At 41.9% G+C, this 23,022-nt stretch overlaps 2 protein-coding genes across 4 annotated transcripts in view; both read left to right on the plus strand.

Annotated features, from left to right (window-relative positions):
- PTPN12 (protein tyrosine phosphatase non-receptor type 12) overlaps positions 1–9,812 on the plus strand; it is a 69,557-nt gene extending 59,745 nt beyond the window's left edge. Inside the window, exons 13-18 of one of the 3 annotated variants that reach the window (XM_066550886.1) lie at positions 876–1,840; positions 4,787–4,864; positions 6,206–6,294; positions 7,238–7,268; positions 7,785–7,901; positions 8,506–9,812. In XM_066550886.1, coding sequence (XP_066406983.1) covers positions 876–1,840; positions 4,787–4,864; positions 6,206–6,294; positions 7,238–7,268; positions 7,785–7,901; positions 8,506–8,567 — 1,342 coding nt within the window. In that variant the 3' untranslated portion in view covers positions 8,568–9,812. The remainder of the gene's footprint in view (positions 1–875; positions 1,841–4,786; positions 4,865–6,205; positions 6,295–7,237; positions 7,269–7,784; positions 7,902–8,505) is intronic. The other 2 variants (XM_066550888.1, XM_066550887.1) reach the window with 2 other exon arrangements.
- Positions 9,813–21,403: 11,591 nt separating this feature from the next.
- Positions 21,404–23,022, plus strand: part of RSBN1L (round spermatid basic protein 1 like) — a 47,677-nt gene continuing 46,058 nt past the window's right edge. Inside the window, exon 1 of the mRNA XM_066550891.1 lies at positions 21,404–21,989. Within this exon, the coding sequence (XP_066406988.1) occupies positions 21,404–21,989 (586 nt within the window). The remainder of the gene's footprint in view (positions 21,990–23,022) is intronic.

Genomic DNA, 23,022 nt, shown 5'->3' on the forward strand with positions numbered 1-23,022 from the left:
CTGGGGGTTGCTCCAACCCAGGTGCAGCACCTTGCAGTTGGCTTTGTTGAACCTGATGATGTTCTCATGGGCCCAGCTCTTAAGCTTGTCCAGTTCATCCTGGATGTTTAAAGGAATGGAAATTATAAAAATGCCTTCATCAGGTGTGCTAAATGTTTGTAGTCAACAACTCTGCATCTAATCAGACCAATATGCTTGAAGAACTTCTCCTTCTAAGTAGCTTGAGATGAACTGCAGTTATAAGTGCTGTGGTTTCACTAATATGCACTATAATTTGGATCATAAATTCTACTGAAATTATTTTTTATGTTGTATATACCTCATGTCGACTAAATTTGGTTTGCAACTAAGCCAAGACTATCAAATACACAAACATAAAATAAAATCCTCTTGAGCATATACAGAAAAATAAAATTGAAGGAAGATATTCAATGTTAAGTGGGCTGTAAGGATTTTCTTTTTTTAAAGAAATCTTCCTTAGCTTTACTGAAATTTGAATTCCATATGTCAAGTTTCTCAGAGCCACTTAAGGAAAAATGTAGTGAAATGCTGCCACAAGAGGGCCTGTCTTACAATGTCTTTGCAGAATGCTTCTGGGAAAGGATGTGAGCAATCTTTGAACTATTAGTGAGGATTAGTTGTGGCCTGAATGAATGTCCTTGTGATATTCTGAAAGACATTTTGAGGATGTTGACTTAATTCCTGCCTACCTCACTAGTCATATTCTATAACCGTTTTCTGTGTGCAATGGAAACTCCGTGTGGAGTTTGATATTGGTGTTACAGCATTAACTACTGCAGTGGCAGATGGATGGATAGCTGAAATCTTGTCAAAATGCAGAAAGTTTAGAGAATTGTGTCTTGGTTGTTTTGCAGTTGCCTTGTAGAAGGAGATGCTAAAGAAGAAATCTTGCAGCCTCCAGAGCCTCAGCCAGTACCACCAATCCTAACACCATCTCCCCCATCAGCTTATCAAACAGTCACTACGGTGTGGCAGGACAATGACAGATACCACCCAAAGCCAGTTTTGCACATGGTTTCATCAGAGCATTCAACAGACCTCAACGAGAATTACAATAAGTCCACAGAACATTCAGGGAAGAACGAACCCAGCGAACACACAGAGAAGAGGCTGGAGCGCAACCTAAGTTTTGAGATCAAGAAGGTCCCTCTGCAGGAGGGACCACGAAGCTTTGATGGCAACTCCCTGTTGAACAGGGGACATGCAATTAAAATTAAGCCTGTGTCATCCTGTGTAATTGATAAGAGCTTTAAGCCACAGGAACAGATTTCAGGGGATTCATTTGTAGATGCTTCTCAAAACTCATGTATGGAGTACAGCGTGCCACAGTCTAACACAGCCTTAATACCTTCACCAGAAGGTCTGCAGAGTCAGCAGGTGTCTGATGCCCCACCCAGACCAGACCGTCTGCCTCTGACAGAAAAGGGACACGCCACGTGGGCACTACAGGGGCCTGAAAATGCGCTGCGAACCTCCGTGTCTGAAGAGTTGTCTTCAGATACTTTGTGTCACGGTGTTCAAACTCTCTCTCTAGTATCGAACAGCCCAGCTGAGCATCCTTGCAGTGATCCTATTGATCATACTCCTCTTTGTGTTCGAGCACCCCTCTGTTTCACTAACCCTCTCCATGCAGATGATTCTGACACGGATGAGCTGGACTTCGACAGGGCCACGAGCGAAAGCGCGTCCAGCGTGTCAACCGCAAGTGCCACGGTCTCTGCTGCCACTAACACTGAAAACATTTCTGCCAGAAAAGTATTGCCAATGTCTATTGCTAGGCAAGACTTAACAGCTGTAACATGTTCTGAAGATGGCAAAGGTAGGTTTCACTGAGGTTCAGAAGTGCTGCTCTTTATCTAGCTGCATCTGTAGTGTTGGACAACATAAATTTCTTTGCAATGCAATTTTCTAAATGTAAATTTAATCCAGTGTAGTATGGCGGCTTCAGAGAGGGCACAGCTCTTTTCCTGACAGCTTTCAGTTTGCATGTGAGCTATTTTTGGTATAAAGTACTACAGACCATGATTAGCTGCTTCAAAAGCTGTACTGTGAGCTTTATTGTGAGCATTTGTTTAATGCTTTATTTATAATGCATTCCTGTAGGTTTGTATGTAATTGTAGGTTTCTATGTTATTATTTGGTGCATATTTTTTCTCTATGCCCAATTTCATGGAAGTGTCTATAATAATTGAGGGTTGACTAGTCAAAGCATTTTCAACAGCCTTGTGCAAATACATAACAATTTCATGCTTATTGGTTGATGTGCTGTACATTCCTAAAAATGTAGATGTAACCTTATTCACTGCATTGGTCTTTAAAGTTGCTCATGATTTGGCTCCTGCATTTTAAGAGTGTTGTAAATATTTAGCTGTGCTTTCCTCTTTTTCTGTACATGGCTGGGGGTGACAAGCTAATACAGCTGTTCATCTAAAAATCCAAGTTATGCTTTATTAGCACATTGAAAATTATTTAGTGGCTTTTTATCTTTTACTACTTTTTTGAGGGTTTTTTTTTGCGAAAGTTTGCAAGTTAGAACATCATTTATTGAAGGCAAAAGTGTCCCAAAACATGCAGGTGCAGATTTCAGTCAGGCTGGCACACTTAGTGCAGATGGAGGACAGAGCAGGGAAGAAGAGATTAGGCCTTGGCAACTGCTTGTGCAAAGCCCAACAAAACAAGAAGTAAAGCTGTGGAGCTGAAGGAAGAACATGAACCTCTGGATCCAGCTCAGACTGCTGTGCTTGGAGCTGCTGACAGTGATGGCCTCATCTCAGGAGTCTGTGCAGACTTCATGATTTTCTGAAGTGAAATAGGGCTCAGTGTGTTATGCAAGATGCAGAACCAGCTGAATTCAAAGTATTGGCTTTGTGAACTGAATGTTCACCAAAAGTCATATATCCAGAGATGTGAACTGTTTTGCAGCCTTAAAAACAATCTGTTTCTGTAGATCTTGATATAGATCTATAGATATTGTGATCTGTGCCTATAGATCTATAGATTTGGGTTTAGATTGTGTAAACACAGGACAATACTCGCACATACCTGTATATGTTAAACAGTGTGGCTTAAAAGATGCTCTGCAAAGCTGACAAAGTCCTTTTGTCATAGTTACTTCAACCTTACAAGCAGTTCTCCTTGGATTTGTTTCATAGATTTGCAAGCTATTGTATTTTTCTTTTTAGCCAGAATTTTTTTCTTCTTTCCCAGAGCAATCATTGTTTGTCACTGTTTGGAAATTATCATTTCTCTGTGCATCTCATTATGTAGATGCTGTAAGAACATGCAAATAAAATAAGTGATATGTCATAAATATGATAAAGAATTGGAGAAATGTCACTCTAGAATTTGTTTCATGTAACTGTGTATCAGAAACGTCTTGAAATAACAGTACAGCCCTTGTGCTGCTGGTATGTTGATGATTTCACAGGAACTGATTAAAATTCTAACATTAATTTTTCTTATCATTTATCTCTTGTTAATAAGGGTGTATCTCTTCCCCATTTGTTTAATAGTGAACACTTCCCATTTTATATCCTGGTTGCAGGTCTTGTAATTCCTCAGGGACTCAAGAATATAGGGTTAGATTGCTTTGCACCAGTGACCTAAACCCTGTTTACAGTGGCTTTCTCATTTTCACACTGGCTCAGGACTCCTCTGTCTGAAGCTGGGAATGTGGCTGCAATCAGCAGTGAAACTTGTCTGTGAAATTAGCAGCACCCTGATTGCCTAACCATAACTGCTTCGTGCACGATCTTACCACACAGTTAAATCCTCTTTTTCATTCAAATGAAGTGAAAAGTAGTTGTACCCTGAGGTAAAAGGAAAAAAACAAAGAGAACAATAAAACAGAAACAACACAGAAACAAAACCCTAAAAACTCACTTTCAGTTATTGCATATCTAGGGTGACTTTATTTGATAGTTTTATAGAGGCCCTTTCTGTTAATGAAGGTTTTCTTGTGCTGTATGTAACCTTGAGATGGAGCAGGTCTCAGAAGTCACTTGGAAGACGATGGCTTGTAGAACTTGATGGAATTCTGTCCCTGCAGCGGCTGGGGATGCTGGCAGCTCAAGCTTCATGGCTTTATTAGTTAACATGTGTCTTTGTATTTTTGAATCCTGTGCACAGTACAGTTGTCAGATGACATTTCTTATGGCAGCAGCTACTTTAAATTGTTTTAAACCTTTAATTACTACTTCAAATTTCTTAGCAGGTCAGAGAGGGGCTTTTGCTGCCAGAATGGCTTTTGTTAGTACACTCCTGGGAGGTGAGAGGGAACAGGCTGGGGACAGGATGTGGTACTGGCACCAGCAGTAGCCATCTCCTCTGGCTCCTGTTTACCCTTAGGCCTAGTGAACCTTGCACTGGGCTGTTTAACTGTGGTGTGGGAGCCAATGGGCCTCAACATGGACTTGGTAAGCAAAACTGAGACCTGAAAGAATGAACAAAAAGTATTCATTTGAATTACTGAGGGCTTTTTTCCCCCTCCAAATTATTTAGACTGGAAGTGTTTTTGTTTTCTTGCTTGCATAACACACAAACTGATCCTATGCCCTTAATGTGAAGTTAATCTTGGTAGATGAAGTTGCTCCACAGTGTTAGTGTGGTAAACCAAAATGTTTTATGATACTTGGAGCAAATTTTTCTTTTGCTTTAGATACTATACCAAGTTTAAGATTATTGCATATATAAAAAGATCAACTGCTAAAAGTCTAGGAGTAAAATCTATGTATTTTAACTTATCTAAATATCATATTTGATTTAGATGCTGATGCTAGTGAAGATTCCTCTCCCCCGCTCCCAGAAAGAACACCAGAATCATTTGTGTTAGCAAGTGAACAGAGTGAGTTTTTGATGTTTGGTGATAATTGGAGATAAAATGTGAAGAGCATGTCAGTATTGTATTTGAGTACCCCTGATTTTTGGTTAGTCTGTTGGAGCAATTTGTAAAATGGAACGAATTCTAGCATATGCAGTGCTTATTTTGGGATTTAACTTTTGCACACCTTTGAACACAGAGAAATTATTTTTCATTTTCTGACTAACTATGGTGTTATATGGTATTTAAGTAATTGGGGACTTCAATATTAGTAGAGCTGGTTTTCAGTCTGAAGGGTATGGAAATGAGATGATACAGTGGAGAAATGCAGTATTGTTAGGGAATTTCCCAGCTATTCTAGTTCCTACTGCTCCCAGGTAGGGAGTGGGTAGGCACATGAACACTGTTTATCTGATCCCCCTTTCTTGGGCAAAGGAAAGATGATGACACTTCATTCTGCACTGCATGTAGTGAACAAGCCCAGTTAGTCAAGTTTTCTGTAGTTCACTCTTTGACTCTGTCAAAAGGGTAACTGCAAGAGAAAGCTGGCACTTGCAGATGATGTGCTCCTATTGTCATAGTTCATTCATCAAGCTAGTAATGGCAGAATACAAAACAGATGAATTGAAATGAAGTGATAAATTAGGTTGATGCTTGGTACCTTCCAGAAAACCTAAAATGATATAGTTGTTTACTGAGACTTTTGTTTAGTGTCATTTTGAAATTTAAAAAATTTGGGCCCAAGTAGTTAATCTAAATATTTTCAGCATGAAAATGCTGAAGTTTTGTAAATGTGTTCTTTGAGTATCATAAGCATAGGTAGTTCAGAGTCAAAGTGATCCTCTCTCTGCCTATTATGGACCTGTTGCTTTTCTGTGACCACACAAGGAAAATATCCTGGAGATATTTTCTTCAAAAATATCTCCAGGACTGGAATCACTAAAACCACTTCTATTTTGTTTGTCTTTTTGCACGATGTCAGTAAAGGACAGGTGTGGCTGTCCTGACTTGGATGTTTACTTAGGAGATCTGTAAAACACATACTATTACTGCCCAGCTGATGTAACAGAAGTTCTAAATTGCCCTTGAAAAGGAAGCCAATTCCCCTGTTGATTCGGAGCCCCCAAAGGAACAAAATGAACATCCACAATTCAACCACTGTACTCTTGTGCTTTGAGTTATATTGTGGCATTTTGCCTTTTCTGGAGCACTTTTCATGTAAAGAGATTTTCATGTTTTTACAGGCATTTAATCGTTAAAAAAAAAAAAATGGTTTAGAGGTTTAGAACACATTTCTAATGGTGTGTACTAATGCCTCATCCTGAGGAGATGTGAAGTATGTTGAGCTGAGTTAATTCTCCCCAGGCATGCCCTTGCTGAAGCCAGCAGTGCTTGCGCAGTCGGAGTGGAGCGCGCTGCGGGACCAGCACCTGCCTGAGCAAACAGCCTCCCCAGTAAGTGCAGCTGGCAAGTCTGTACTCAGCACTCGGCTCTGCTTTGGTTGGGAGCTGCAGCTAAAAGTAAAATCCATACTTGTGAGAAGTTGCAGCTGTTGGTCATCTACAACTGGCCAGGTTTTCCTCTGTCTGAGCTGCTGAGTTGATGTGAAGAGTATGTTTTCTTTCCAAGAAAATGATCTGTTTTTCTAAGGTCAGCAGTGTTTTTAAAAGGAGCACTCCTAAATATATGTTAAACTATGGCCTTAAGAGTGTAAATATGGTGCTTTTAGGGAGCTTGCTGTCTGCCCTTAATAGATCTTAGGCCAATTCAAACTGGAAGAGAACAGCAGACTCTCATCTAAACTTCTGCAGGGCCTCACTCCAGGCTAACCAGAGATTTTTCCAGCTGGGTCTTGAGAACCTCCAGGGATGGACACTTCTTATGAGCAACCTGTTTTGCTGCCTGAAAATGGTTTTCCCTTATGTCCATATTTATTTTAAACAAACCATTTTTGCCCATCAGATTTCACTTTTCTCTCATCCAGCTCACAGTCATCCTGCATGAACAGTTGGCAAAACTTTCAAAGCACAAAAGTCCTTTTTACATTGGTCCCTTTTTTTCATGTGCCCCCAATGTCTCACTTAAAAGTATGGCAAAAAAGACAGATGTGAATTTTTTAGACTGTAAATGTAGTGTGAGAACTAACCTACCTAAATTTGCAAATAAGTTGCAGTGTCATGTTTTCAAATTTTATTAAATGCTATGGTTCTAATAGTAAATTCTCATACTAACTACTATAGCATTTTTTGTCAATGTTGAGACAAGTCAAAAATGTAGGGGTAAATTAGTATTTCCATGAATGATTTCGGTGAAGTTTTCATAATCTTAAATTTTTGTCTTTCTTTTAGTTTTCTGGAAGTGGTTTGTGTAATTATTTTATATCTCTCTCATTTACAGGGTTTGAAAACAACTTCACCTATACTACCTGGTAAGTAGTGGAAACTTTTCTAATTTTTGTTTTCAAAATACATTTTTCCTACTGAACAAAAATTTGCCTGAACTTGGTGTTTGTTCTGAAAGTATCTAAATATATTGTCAAATATACTTGTATTATACTAAATATATTGTTACCTATGATGTCCAAGCACCTTTAGTTTAGAAAGAACATGAACTGAAGCCTTTATGTAGATGTATCAAATGGCACTGTGAGCTTTTGCTATAAATAGATGCTATGTGGGATTTCAGCTATCCATACAAACTAATACAAATAATCCATACAAATAATAATCCAGATATGGAAAGCAGGAATATGTTGCTGTCACTGAACATTTACTTCATAAACAATTTTCAAGTTTTGCTTTTAGGAAATGAGAAATTGTCTTTCAAAGCTTTATTTTTGTAAATAATATTTGCTGCCAGTTGTTTTCTGGGCTCTAATGACAAGTGTCATTGCCACAGTGGTGACTAAGTGGATGTTACAGTGAGGGGTCTGTGTGTTTTCTAGATCGTCCTGAACGAAGCAACAAAACACCAACTGACATTTTACCTCAGATTTCTTTCTCTGGTTCCACTGACACAAGAGGTCAAATTTCAGAATTTCCTGCAGAAGTAACAGATATTGGTAATTACAATTCTTTCAGAATATAGTCACTAGATGACTTAAACAGGGGATTTGCTCTCGGTACTGGTTTGGATAGCTGCTACTACTGCCACCCTCCAACTCACTGAGGTGCAGAACCCAGACAAATAAACCTGCCTAGTCTCTTCAGCAGTGCTGAAGAACTTTTCCCCAGAGTAAATGATTAAATCATGTTTCACTTTGAAAAAAAGTTGAAGTGTATAAAATATAGAATTTGTCAAATGGGTTATAATTTTTGTAAAGTTTTGTAAATTTTTCAAAACTTCCAGAAATAATACCTGATAACAGCTTAGGTATGCGGAAAAGGAGGGGAAAAAATATAACAAACACTGTATTTAATGAAAAGTACTTTCCAGTGAGGTTTAAGTACTGAACTACAATGGTATACAAATTCTTCATATCTGTATTTCCTATGGCCAGAGTGCCTTCAGAATTCCTTGTATTACCAAGTTATTTTCTGGCCCTGAGAGTAAATCTATTCTGTAGGAGCTGAAGCCATGTCTTAGTGATCTTCTGACTGCTGCCAGCCTTTGTGAGCCTGTGTTGTCCCAGCAGACAGAAGCATTAAATACATTTCTTTCCTTAGGTTTTGGTAACCGCTGTGCAAAGCCCAGGGGACCAAGAGAGCCACCCTCAGAATGGACATGATCCAAGAACCAATGGACATACTATCAATAAATTATACTGGAAAACTCAAGTGCCACTGAGAACTAGAGAAATAGAGTTCCACTTTCCTGGGGGGCGACTAATACAGAGCAGTGTAGATCTAACTATCCATGGTACATTCTTGCAGCGCAGCCCACGCAAAGCCTGACACGTGGTTCACAACAGTGGATTCCAGTATCACAACAACCTTTTGCTGGGGCCATCTACCTGCCTTACTACACTTAGGAGAAAGTATTACATATGATTTATTTTGTAACTTCAAGTATTATTGCCTTAATGTCTTTTAACCCTGTTACACGCTGCTTGTAGACATATGTTAATATAGTAATACTTTTGACAGATTGTGTTTATGGACTACTTTTTGCTAACATTTGATTACCATGTATGCATTATTTTGTATATGTACAGGGCAAGTAAGTATATAATTTGATAAAGTTGCAATCATAAAATATTAACAGAAGATGTAAGAAGTCTCTGCATGATCTAAATTTTTGTGTACCTTATTTGTAAGTTATTTGCCCTGAAGTTTTAGAAAATAGTTTCTGGGGTTTTTTACAAAAATTGCTGGACACACACAGCCAGAATTGCAGGTTAGCAGAGATAAAGATTGTAATGCATTTTGTAAATTGTAAGCAAAAGGTTATTTTTATATTATATACTGTTTAATTGTCAGACCTGATTTGTTCTGGTTTTCATCTGGTCATGGAGATTCAGTAAGTGCCTTGGAACAGTATTGAATTCTCTTAGCCTGTGTATGTTTCTTCAGTGTTTTGAGTTCATCTGGAATTAGATTATCAAAAAGATTTGTATGTTTCTTAGTATATTTGACCTGCCAGTAAAAGAGAAACCATTTTACATAATCAACACTCCTTAGTTTTCATTTTAGTGTTTCATCAGTTGCAATCTTTAGAAAGTTCATCTCTGTCACCTTTCTGTGTAGTAGGATTTTACGGTTTTAATAGGGCATGTTTCTAACTTGGGAAAACCAGAACACACTGCTAAAAGGACTGTTCAATACCACTGTCTTCTCTTACAGATGGGGAATACAATTTATGTTGTTCAGCGACTGTGTATGTAAGAAAGCAACTTATATGAAGGTTCACCTGGAGCCCTTGCAGCTACACTGTATCTTGGCAATATATTATGTCAAGAGTTAATCCTTATAAGGATTCCTTACCTAAACTTTTCTGTAATACAATCTTTAAATTAAAGAAAGTAAAAATCTCACTCTGGGTGTTTTTACTCTAAGGAAAGAAAACTGTGTCCAAAAGCCAAGTGTAACACAGTGAAGGATGGCAGTCTGGCTTAGCTTACAGATCTCATACTTGAACAGAACACTGACACTCAGACCCTTATTTTTAGTAACTACTTTAAAAGTTCTGGCTAGCAAGAATGCCAGAGAAGCAAAGAAGAATGTTTAGAAGAAAATGTTCATTTTGGGTAGTGAAACTATATTAATCTGAACTTGAGCTGGGAACATTGTCTGATGTGCTACTTGTACCTTCAGTGTCTCTGCTAAAAGAGAGCCAATGCCCCGATAGCAGCTCTGTTGTAACCTCCTGAAGGGATGTAACTGGCAATTACTGTCTCTGACTCTGGATTTAATCACCATGTGCTTTGTACATGTGACAGACTGCCAAGCTGGGGAGCTCTTTCAAAGAACTGTGTGCACTATAAATACTTTTCATGGATGTAGTTTTGCAGTTACTCATTTAAAAATAAATAACTCAATGATATGTGCCACCTGGGATAATCTATATCAACTATATTCCTGACTTGTGAACGGTTCAGACAGCTGGAATGTTCTGCAGTTGGCAGAATAAGGCTGGCCTGACCTTTGTCTTCCTTCCCTCATGTTGCAGATGATTAGCTCAGACTTTCACTCTTACAGAGCTCCTGTGGATTTGTAAGGCAAGATGGGCTGTCAGCACCCAAGGGCAGTCCAAATCATTGGAACATTTGGGAAAAAAAGTTAAATAAGAAAATTTCCAAATATATTTTGGATGTACTTTGCAAGGATCCCTTCCATATTTGTCCACCAATAAAACACAAATCTGTGCAGGTAGTAGATTTTCTGGTTTTCACAGCTGAATTTCACTTAACAGCAAGGGTTGTCCCAAATCTGTGCACTACATACAGGCCATCTTGTTATGTTTATTTAAAGGACATCTAGGTTCATCTTTTTTTTCCCCTCTTTGTTTTGCACAGATGTGGATCATATTCCAGGCTGTTTGTCACAGAAAAAAACCTCAAAGAAAGGTTGCAGCGTTTCTTTGCTTTAGTGATAAAAAACTGCAATTGTCCAGTATGGATTTCTGTTTCTTTTGACAGAGCTGATTCACAGCTTGCTGTTCCCTGCTTTGAGTTTTACATTTTCACCTATTGTATTTCAGATAAGCTGGCAGTTTTAAGAGCAAGGTGGAACCTGCCCAATGTCATTACTTTGTGTATCCACAGTTGGGGGTGGTGCAGAGATAACTGCAGCTCTGGATGCTTCATGCTCAGGAGTTTCACATCATAACTTGGATTGTTATCATCTTCACAGCTTCATCAAAAAAACCTACATCTTCACTTGTGGTTTATTTGAAATGGAGTCTAAAAGAGTTTAAGCATTACATTGGCTTGCAAATTATCACTAAAACCATTTTGTGCGTATATTGAAATCAATCCTGTTTAGTTCCAGTCTTACACGTTACTTTTTCTGAAAGCAATCTGCAACTTTCATCTCTGAAGTGCAGCTTTTCAGGCATGGACTTGATCACTGTAGCAAAAAAGCAGTAATGCTACTCAACCCAGCTATTTTTATTAATTGCTGCATTGGCTTGTTTGTCTTTCAGAATTTTTCTAATATACCATTTATTAATTTTTTCTAAAGATACTCATATTTAATTAAATCATGCAGTGAATTATCACTTGAAAATAATGAGTTCTCTGTGTTTTAGAAATGTGAATTCTCAAGGCTCAGAAGAAAGCTGACCTCTACTAATACCATTGCTTATCTCTGTTACTCAGCATATTTAAGGTTGTGCATTGATTTGACAGGTAACATTCTATTTTGGTAGTAACTAGAGCATTACACCAGCATTTTTGTTTCTTGTCTGCTAGGAAAACCTGCTGCATTTGCACATAATTTTCCTTAAAAGAAGTTTCTAACTTGGGAACTGGGAAGAACAATTAAAATCTCAAGGAATTACCTCTGGGTTTTTGTATATTGGAATCTTGGATTGGGTTTCTTTGGAGATAAATCTCTAAATGAGTGAGATCAAGTGCAAGGCAGTGACTGGGCAGTGTGATAACCCTGTGCTGCTGGAGCAGTTGCTTGTAGCTGCAGGTCAGACTGTTGGGAAGCACCCAAACACAAAGCTCTTGTCTGCAGCATAACCCTGACACCAGAGAAAGGGAAGACAGGGTTGGACTGGGGAAAGAGTAGCAATGAATATTGCCTTGAAAAGGGAATTTTGAGGAGGAACAAGACAATGGAACTGAACAACCAGATAAAATTGCACACAACTAAGGCTTTGAGAATTTTCTCAAGGCTGGAGGGAGTAGTAACATCTCTGCAGTATAAACAAACAAGTCACAATTCCTACAGCCCATTGCCACAGAAGGACCTTTCTCACAATCTCAAAATGCTCTTCAGCTCTTGAGAAGCTGAAACAGCTTCTAAAGGAGGTTGTCCTGTGTGGCTGAAGAGCAAGGCTAAATGCATGGAACAAATGAAGCTAGGACTGAGCATGGCTGGGGCCTGCCAGCACAGCACAGCGACTGCTCTGGAGCCCTCGGAGTGTCTGAAGCCTTTAAAACAGCAAGGCTGTGCTTAGTAACAGGCTTAGTAACATCCAGTAATAGCCCAGGCTCTCTGATGTGACTTTTCCCAACCATTTCCATGCATGTACTTAATCAAAACACAGGTTTGTCAAGTGTTGGGTCAAACAGAACTAGAAAATAAATAACTGTTTTCTTGGCTGCAGTGCTGTCATATCCTCAAGATCTGTACCAAATGCTTCACTTCATCACTTCTAAGACCACATGGCAAAAGCTTAGAATTTGCAGCCTTAAAGCAGTGAGTAAATAAAATGTTGTTTGCTGTTTTGATCTATTGAGTTGTAGTTGCTGTAACAGTCGATTTCTTTAAAAACTTGACTCTTGCTTCTGAAATTGTATTTTGTCTGCATCAAGCACTGTGGTGAAGCCAAGTAAGAAATCAGTTTTGCATTTTGGCTCAAATCCTGCAAAGTTACATCCCTGTGCATGTAAACAGCTGTGGTGAGCTCAATGCAGGTATTCATCCATGGGCGTTGCGTGTTTGTGTTTGTAGCTCTGGGGCACTCCTAAGGACAGGGGTTAGCTCTGCCTCACTGTGACTGAGCTCCACAGATTTCAGCTGGTGAGGTGAAGTTGTCTTTCACATCTCTAATTCCTGCTTTCATCTACAGTTACAGTCCTTAATATAAAAGATCACAGGCAGGTAAAAAAATTGATCTCTTGGGTAGGTAGTGCCACAACCTCGCAGAGAGCTTGACTGTCAAGTCAAAAGAAGAGCCAGACTTGGATCAAAGATGATCCCATTTTTCAAACATGGAGTATCAAAGACTGCTGAGCTTTTCTGCTTACTCAACTCAACCTCTTCACCAGAAGACACCTGGTGCGTGGTTCCATCCCAGTATATATTCCACCTGCTACATCTCTGGCCTAATGTTAAACGGACCAAGAAACCCCATCAGGTTCATAATCAAAATGTTTTCAAGTCTTTTGCTACATTTGTTCAAATTTTTATTTGCTTTCTTGCTGTTTTCGTGTTAAATGGTATATTCATTGTTCAAGTGAGCCTGGAGAAGCTGGCAGGAAGAAGACACAAACCTTGTGAGGAAACATGCCAGCTCTGGTGTCCATTTGCTGTAGCTGTTCTTTTATTTGCTGCATCTCCAAAATGTATATGCTTTATGGTGAATATTTAACTTGGTAATGTCAATTACACATTTTATCAGCCCTGCCCAGTGCACTTCTCATCTTATGGTTTCAGTCTTGTCTGCACTGAACACTATTTTGCTGTAAGTGAAGGAAGGTTGGGCCTCATTTCTAATTCTAATTCCACATGTTACTATGGTATCTGGACACAACTGAACCCACCAGTGAAAGGCTGATAGTTTTGTTAAAAAATAGTAATGTTGCTTCTGATCTGTTTCATTAGAGACAATCAAAAGCTACAACAGCCATCCCTGTGAACTTCTGTAGGGAATCTAGGATTACCTTTCCCATTGATGTGAATGGCCTGTACCATCAGGCTTTTCTGAAAAAGCACTTGTATACTGGATTTTATAAAAGTTACTTTAAAAATTACTCATAACTCAGGTCATGAGATTCATGGAGAGTAATGTGTGAGCACTTCAGAAGTGAAGCAAGTTGCCTGGACAAAGTGATCCAAAGAATCATCTCTGCTTGGTGTGTGGTAAAAAGTGAATCTGGCAGAGGTGGGAAGAAAAAGGAGCACGTAATGCCAGAGGACAGGAGGTGGGAAGAGCTGAATTGTAGCAAGTACAAGGGGGAAACTGTCTTTGCTTGTGGGTAATAAAAGGCTGATGTGAACTTGTTAAGCAGGTTCCTGGTTTTGTAAGCTCCTCAGAAGGGCAGAGGTGTGGTTGGGTAACAGGAATGCAGCACGAGGAAGACGCTTCTTTACATAAATTGTTGTGTTTGAGTTTCTACTCAAATCTGCAATTGAGTATGAGCCTCTTGCATTTTGACTGATCAGGCCTAGACAAAGATCACTCCAAGGTGGGAGAAAAAGAAGGATAATAACCTACTAAGGATAAACTGACCCTTGAAACATCCTGGAGTGGGTGGGAAAGGTGGAGATGTGAAGAATGTTTAATTCAGAAAGCAATCTCTTGTCAGGGATTTTGAGACCTCAAGGTGCTACCTGAACAAGGGCACTTTGTGATACCATTGCCATGCAATGAATACGTCTTTGTCTGCCTCTTGACATGTAAATCGCTGGTAAGAAAGAAGCAATGCAAGTAATGCTTTTTATAATATAAATCAACTTGTATTATACATTAGGACTAGTGAGACACCTAACAGCTCTGAAAAGCGTTGCTGAGCAGCTCTTTCCTCTTCTGTGTCATCAGACAGCAAATTCATACCAGTTCATTGAGGCTGGAAAGAACACTCAAGTGTATTTTTTTCCCTTAAGTCTACCCTTTTTGGAAATAAATTTTCAGACCCTACAAAATATTTCTACAGATAAATTAGTTCTTCACAGTTTGGATACTGGGTGGTGGTCAAAGTTGTCCTGAATTTTCTTCTCTGCCTCTACTGCCTTTCACATGTTTTGTTTAGAAGAAGGGAACGCTCATTTGGGCAGCTATTCCTCAACAGGAAGGGTGGTCTCAGACTCCCTGATTCACAGGAAAGGGGGTGTCCAGTCTTACAATTAAAAAAAATGAAATACATCAGGGCTCTTTTGGACCTCAGGCAGCTGCCAGCCTCCTCTGGGTGCTAAGTTGGAATGGCTACATGAGCCAAAAGGGCTCTCTTCGAGATCTCCATGACAGTCCCCAAGAGTGAGTTCAGCCCTGTCTGAAGGAGGGCTCTGGCTCCAAGAGACACAGCTCTGCTCTCGGGTCTGTCTGCAGTCCCCGATCGCAGGGAGGTGTTCTGGGAGGGGGCAGCCTTTGTCACTAAAGCAAATGCTGTGTTTCAGCTGTCAGGGCTCCCCTCCTCACCACTTCTGGAACATGTCATGTGCTCTAGGGACTCCCCATAACTCAGAAAATGGATAGGTGCTCTCACAGACATATCACACACCTATCTAATTTATATTTTAAACCATGAGACACATCCTCACTTTGCTAGAGACCACAATATGTGTGACAGTGAGGTCCAGAAAGAGGGCACCGGGGTAGGTCACTGCTTGGAAATTGGCTGCACACTTCAGTTACACAACTCAGAAGGCTGGCTGGAGTTATTAGAATTTTTATCTTAATGATGTTTTGTAGATATATCAAGCAAGCACTTTTCAGTATCTCTTCTTTCAGTGATTAAGAATGTGTGAAGACTTTTTCCATCTGCTTCTTCCTCTCCCTTCCCACTAACTCTGAGCATCAGAAGGAACCAGCATGAGGGAGCTGACTTGGAGCACCTCTGGGCCAGAGTCTGTGGTCAGATGACAAATCTGTCCTGCACACTTGCTGGAAGTGGGGCTATCCATCACGTAGGCTCAGCATTCCTGCCTCTAAGCCAGGGCAAGACTGTACAAGTAACAAGGTACAACTGTGATTTCACATGAACAGCCTGGGAGGAGCCTGCTCATCTCACATTTCAAGACTGTGATCTGAGGCTGATAGTGATGTGTTAGATTTACAGTGAAGTTATTCCATCTATCCTGAGTGAATCCCAAAGCCACTAACTGCCATCCAGTACATATATTTAAACATTTTTGGGTGACTATACTGTGAGATGCTTTCCTAATGCCATGGTCTGGAAATTTCAGTTGCAATTATCTTCCAGTTATATTGGTACATCAGAGAAAATCCAAGGAGATTAAGGCAAATGCATTTTTACTTTCAACAGTTTGTCTTAAACTGTTTCCCAGAATCACTGTGGACACTGATCTGAAGAGCTGCTGCTTTCACTGTGGAGTGAAATTTGTGAATAGACAGAAAGCTCTTTATTGTGGATTTTTCCATTAAGATGTTTACGTGAGCAAGAAGCTGAAGTGAGCAGTGAAAGATTAGCTGCTACATATAACTAACTGGTTGTTTGCTTTTTATATATACACTTACAAATATAAACTGCTGCTTTGCAAATAAGTGTCTGTACCTGAGGCACAAGACCTTAATGTTCTAGAACTGAATGTACTCCAAATCAAGGCCAGGCTGGATGGGATCTGATCCACCTGGTCTAGTGAGAAGTGCCCATGGCAGAGGGGGTTGGAATGAGATGATCTTTAAGGTCCTTTCCACCCCAACCATTCCATGACCATTCTTTGAACTGTTTATCATTCCATAAGCCTTTAGGGATAGGAAAAACAAAAAAGCCATCAGGAAATCCATACGGATTTCAGTTCATTGACTTGAACTCTTTGGCAACAAGAAGAGGTGTGCATACCTCATAGAACTGCTTCTTAAGGAATAATAATGGAGGTTAACATCTCCTCCATATGTAAGGAAATACAGTTTTGCTTGGCCTGCATCCTCTTGCTTTCACACTGATTTTAGTAATTATATATCTTTTGTATTGAAAAATTCTAAAGATCTTTCAAATAGTCAAGAAGCTATGAAGACAAGAGCTAAGCAGGTATCATTTAAAATTGTGCATATCAAGACCTTCCAGTTTGCTCCATTGTTGTGATTGTTACTACACTTCAAAAAAGAATTATTGGAGCTGGGATGTTTCACATGTTAAACACAAGTGAGAAAAGCAGTTCTAAAGACTAAAGAGCTGTTACAGCAGTAGTCTGTAACTGTTTGAAAAAACATTAAACAAGAAACAAGTACTGTAGGTCCTCCCTAAAGTGTAAACTCCTTTTTGTGGTTTTTATGGATTCTGTAAAATGTTGGCAGAAGAACAGTGTAACAAAAACCATGAGTGTCCCCAGCTGTCTGCTCTGCCATGCTGCCAAATGTCTAACCCACCACCCCGAGCAGTCAGCAGAGACATCTGCTGCTTCTGAGGGGAAAAAAGCCTTTTTGGGATAACTGCTGCCTTGGTAACTGGTTAGATCAAAGATGCTGGGCTGCACATTCCCATTGCCCAGGCATGGGACGCTGTCCCTTGTGAAGGACAAAGGCAGGAGGGGGCAGTTCTTATCCCCCTGCAGCAAGGCTTGTCATGCTGTCAGCAGCTCCCGGTTATGAGCCAAGTTAGTCCCCAGGGTCTCATTTAGTTCAATTGTTTGGGTGGTAATTGCAGAAGTATTTGGATGTCACTGGTTGCTCTGAAAACCCTGACTATGGAAAATGAAGCTCTTCTAAAATAAATCACACTTTTACATGATGGGATCACCTTTGTCAGTTCAGTTCTGTGCACATAAAGCTAGTTTTCACCTCCATTTCCAAAGATGAATTAACTGACTTTCAATGTGTTTGAAGGAAAAATGAATAACATTAGAAATTACAGTTAGCTAATTCTGCAGACAAAAACCAGCATAAAGACATCTAAGTGTTTTCAAATGTTTTCAATTTACACTTGGCACAATTATTTACATGCTTGACTTAAGAGCTGAGCACATGCCAAACCAAGGAAGTAAGCACATGGAGAGTAAACTGTTGGAATTATAAAAATATTAAATAACACTTCTGAAAGCTGTTTTTTTCTTTGGAGACCTGAGTAAGGCTACAAAGCATCACTTTGGTAGGCAGTTCAGAGTACAAAGCCAAAACACTGTAACTCAACCTGTGTACAGCATTTACATTCAGCTTTTTATTTTATACAGGATGTCTGAAGTTATTCTAAGTTTAGGTGAGCATATACACTAATTTGTTTAAATAAATGCTTTGATTAATAACCATTTATATCAGCATTTCATAATTATCCTAATTTAAATGGCAAAGCACTTGCAATAAGCAGGCTAATAACATGGGAAGCTTATTCTTAATGCATGTTGGATACTGGACTGCTTTGTGTCTGACATTTTTACTGACATGGTTCTCATTTTGGACTCCATGGTCTAAAAAGGCTTCATGGATTTCCCTAAGTGCATATAAAACTATAGACAAAAGGACATTCATATAATTTCCATAGTCAGTTTCAAGGCTTCTGCTGAAAGAGATGAGCTCTCTGGTCTCTGTGTGTGGGGTGCTGCCAACACCTCAAGGACTGATCCCCACACAGACTCCCAGTTCACACTGCTCTCTCTCTGCAGGGGACTGACTTGTGACATGAGACACTGCTGTATTTCTGTGCAGTAGTTTGGTTTGGGGCAGTGTTTTGACAGTGTTTCTCAAGACTGTATCACTTCATATATATTTCACTCTTTTCAATTAGTATCAGAAAAAAATTCTGATTCTGTATTTTACACAAGCTATACTTCTTCTATTTATCCCCCTTTTTTAAAGACACTCTTTATTCTGAAGCAGTTTTGATGTTTCTCATCTTGTCTGTCTCATTCAGGAGCATCTGCCTGGGATATGTGCACCTGCAGCCAGAGATTTAATTAAAGTAAAAACAGGTTGTAAGGAAGACACCCTGAAATTTAGTTTTAATGCTTTGGAATGTGTGCTCACCATAGGTATGGTGGAACCCTTTAATGTATCTGTGTGATTGGTGACAAAACAAGTGACAGGGACAACACCCCTCCCTCTAAAGCCCATACAGCAGCACGACTGCAGGAGCTGAAACAGAGCTGGCTTCTGAATTTCATGCACCCTGCAATTTCCTCTGCTGACAAATGGGTATGAGATAGCAGCAGCAAACCTCCAAACATTAGTCACACTGCTTTCCAACAAGCAACAATTACATGTAATAGGTACTCTGTCATCTCGCTCCAGCTGAATTTGGTAAAGAATTCACTCATAAAAACTTGGCTTATGCTTACAAGCTCAATATGCTACTTCGGAAAGCACAGGAAACAACTTCAGCCTGACCTGAGTTTAGTAGCATATTGTCAGCTGTTAAAGTTTGCTGCACATTTATAAGTTTATTTGTCAGTTCTAAATCAAGTGTTGGGCTATGAGTTCTTTCACCAGTTTTATCTTTGTATCTCTTTTCATATTGCTGGGTTGAATTTTAAATTCAATGCATTTTTAAGACATCCAAGCATGTCCAGTACGAAGGTCAGAAATATGAACTGCCTTAATTATTAACATCGATGTAAGTAAGTGCACATATCAAGATATTCATCTATTTATACAGCTATCCAGCCCTATTAGCCTAACAGGTCTTGCTAAGTCTGCTGCCTGGAGAGAAGCGATGTACTCTTTCACAGAGGTTTGGTCAAGCTCCTTGAACCAAAACCAAGGACTTAACTCTAGTTAAAGAACAAAGAAACACTGCTCTTCTGTTACTCAAAGCCTCTAAAAGCAAGAGGTGAAAATATGATTGTGACTTATCTGAAGTTCGAGTGAGTTAATATACTGTTAACTTGGGATCAATACTGGCATAGAAGTAAGATGAACTTGGTTGTAAAGCCTGTGAAGTTGAGACAGTGCCATGAGGTACCTCAAATTCTCACTCTGGAGTCACCAGAATCCAGTTTCCATTAGGGACTGGTATGCAGGGATACCAATGGCCTTGTGTGCATATTGTGGCACCTCTAACATCAGCTGAGACAAAACCACTGATTTGGACTAAGGTGGATGGGTCACCTTCCCTTAACCTGGAAAAGAGGTGTTCATTAAAATGCACAGGTTTTTCTCACCCACTGATAGAAATAAACATTTCTGAGGGGAGCTGAAGAGGACCTTCACACTCCTAGGCCCAGTCTAGTTTACCAGCCTATGTACACATGGGTAGATTTGTACCTTGATTTCAGTCCGGGATTGGATGTGAGTTGACAATTCCTTAGACACCACACGTGCCGTTTCCCCCAGCAGGCCCAGAAATATAGTTTGAGGATACACTCTTACAGTAGTGGAACTTGAAACATCTGAGGAACAGGCAGAGTTGTCTGGATACAGGAAATCTGTTCTTTGCTGCTGTTCAGATGAACACTGAACTGCATTCAACCTGGTTTACAATTTCAAAAGAAACAAAGGAGATAGCCCAAGTGCTAGGAGCTAACTCTGAGCCTCATCAGTGGCAGCTCAAACGAAAATGCTTTGTGGAGCAAAAAAATCGAAACTTAAAACCTTGTTTGCCTGCTGATACATCGTTTACAGGACTTCTCAGAGCAATTTCATCTGGCTGCCATCTGCCAGGTTCGGTTTAATGTGGCAGCGACTCTGATCTCCCCCCGGCAACCAGGAGACCTGAGGTGTGACTGACCTGGGCAGGAGCCCGGCAATGCGAACACTCCAAAGAAATTCCATGCACTTCCACGACGCTTCCTGCTGGCACCAGAACCTGGGGAAATTTCAGTCTGCTCCTGAACCGCGGCTCTGGCAGCTTTAGTGGCCAAAGGTACGAGGGGGGGTGGGGGGGCTCCTGTTTGAGACACTGAGCTCAAACCCCTTGCCTGAGGCGCGGCGGTCAGTGATCCCCTGGTGACAGACGCCCGACCGTCCCGGCGGGCTGGCACCGGCACTCGCACAGCCGCCGGGCTCGGCAGCCTCTGCCTTCCTCCCCTCAGGCCCTCCGGAGCTTCCCAGCTTCACCTGAGTCCCTCCAAGCATGCGGGAGAGCGTGGACGACTCGGGTTCAGGGAGCACCGAACGAACAATCCCCCGGCCCCGGACCATCCCGAGGAACAGGTTCATCGCCTCCCGGGATGTACATCCACCGGGAACGGCGCTAGTCCAGACCTTCCTTATTCCCAAACAAGCGCCCTTCCCAGGAACAGCCCGCGGGCTGCGGGGCCGCGAGGATCCCATCAGCCGCTCCCAGAGCAGAGAAGCCCCAAACCTGAGGCGTAAACAAAACCCCCGGGATGCGCCAGGGTCCGAACCTTCCTTACTCCCAAGCAAACGCCTTCCTCAGGCGCGCCGCCTCTCCCAGTCCCCGCCGCGCTCCCCTCACGCCGCCCCCGCGCGCCCTGCGCACTCAGCCGAGCCACCGCCCCCAATCCCCTGAGAGCCCGCCCCCTCTCCCCGCCCTGCGATTGGCAGCTCTCGCTGTCTGTCTGGCACCACCCCGGCCCATTGGGCGAGGCCGTGGCACTGCCCCGCCCCCGGCGCTATCGGTTGGGGCGAACCGAGAGTAAATAGACGCCGGAGCCCAAGATGGCGGAGCCGCCCAGTCCGGGTCGTGGCGCGGCGCTCCCCGAGCAGGAGCTGCTCGGCGCCAGGACGGCCCCGGACGCGAAGGGTTCCCGCGGATCCCAGCCGGTCGCCAAGAAGGTGAAGGGAGCCGAGGAGCGGAGCCTGAAGGGCGCTAAGCGCGTCAACGGTGAAGGGGGTGGCGGTGGCGGGAGCGCCAAGCAGCCGCTGCCCGCGGTCGTGCCCAGCTACAGCGGCCCCGGGCCGTGGGGCTTCGCCACGCTGCCCTCGGGCCCCTCGGCGGGCGCGGGGGGCTTTGCGTTCCCTTCCCCGCTGTCCCGGAAGCTGCTGCCGCCCGCGGTGCTGCTGCCGCCGTCCGCCTCCCCTTCCTCGTCCCACCCGCAGCACCAGCACCGCCACCACCGGCACCGCCTGGCGCTGGCGGCCGAGGCGGGAGGCGGCGGCAGCGCCAAGCCCAAGAGACCCAAGGAGAAGCGGGACAAGGAGAGGAGGAAGCACGGGGCGCTGCCCGTTGTGGCGGCGGCGGGAGATGGCGGCGGGGCCCTGAGCCGGGATGAGAACGGGGAGGTGAAGCTGCTGTTCCCGAAAGGTGAGCGGCGGGGCAGCGGGCGGCGGGAAGGGAGGGCTGGAAGGGGCAGCGGGCGCGGGGGCCTCGCTGGAGCTGCCCGGTGGCAGCGGGAGGCGGCTGCGGCCCGGCCCGGGGGCTGCGGGCAGCGCCGGTCCCCGTCACACGTCGCTGGCCCTGTGGGCTCGTGGGGAAGGCAGTGGCGGGCTCAGTCCGCCGTCAATCCTGTCAGAAAAGGGGGTGTGGAATTAGCGATGGCGTCAGCCAGAAGCTGCCAGAGGCCTTAGGTTTTCTTACCTATTAGGGAAATGAGGATGCCGAGTAATTTATTAGAAATATGCGAACAAAACTGAATTGGGGAAAAACCGAGAACGTGTTGCAAAGAATCGCCGCAATTTAAAAATTAAATCGTAAATGATCTCATTTCTTAGGCTGTTAATTTTTACAGGCTAAATCATTGAGTACTAGTTAAAATGCAGTTAAAATTTAGATACTTAGACTTTTGAAATCTCATGTAGTTGCTGCTCTAGGCTTTCTTTATTTTTTGAAGATCACATCTCCCAAGGAATGCTCGAGGTCTTCAGGATAAGGGGAGGATTGCTGGGTTAGTTCATTAGTGGTGCTGGACAAAAATGGCCATAGGAGGTAGGACGAGATGTCAGGCAAGAGTCTTGCTTGGATTCCTGCGGTGATCCACAGTAAATCTTGGGAACTAAAAGACAATACATGAGTATATGATGACAGTACAAGAATACTTGCTTTTATTTCTAGTGTGGCCTTTCCCAGTCTCCAGTGACCTTAAACCAGATGTTGATGCTTTTACATTTACATTCCTTGTTGAAATATGAGGAATTTGAAATGTACACTCCATTACCTAGTTTAATCAAGTTTCTTTTATTTTAAAGGAACGATAAATTACAGCTGTTGTGTAAATTTAAGTTACTTTGATTGTGGCCTCTACCTGTAATTACAGGATCAGTCAAGCTTGTAGAGAAATATCAATATGCCTTTTTGTCTACTGATTAGGTTGTCTGGGCTACCTTACTTCATTTTTTCA

Source organism: Molothrus aeneus, chromosome 5 (assembly GCF_037042795.1).
Source record: "Molothrus aeneus isolate 106 chromosome 5, BPBGC_Maene_1.0, whole genome shotgun sequence".
NCBI lineage: Eukaryota > Metazoa > Chordata > Aves > Passeriformes > Icteridae > Molothrus > Molothrus aeneus.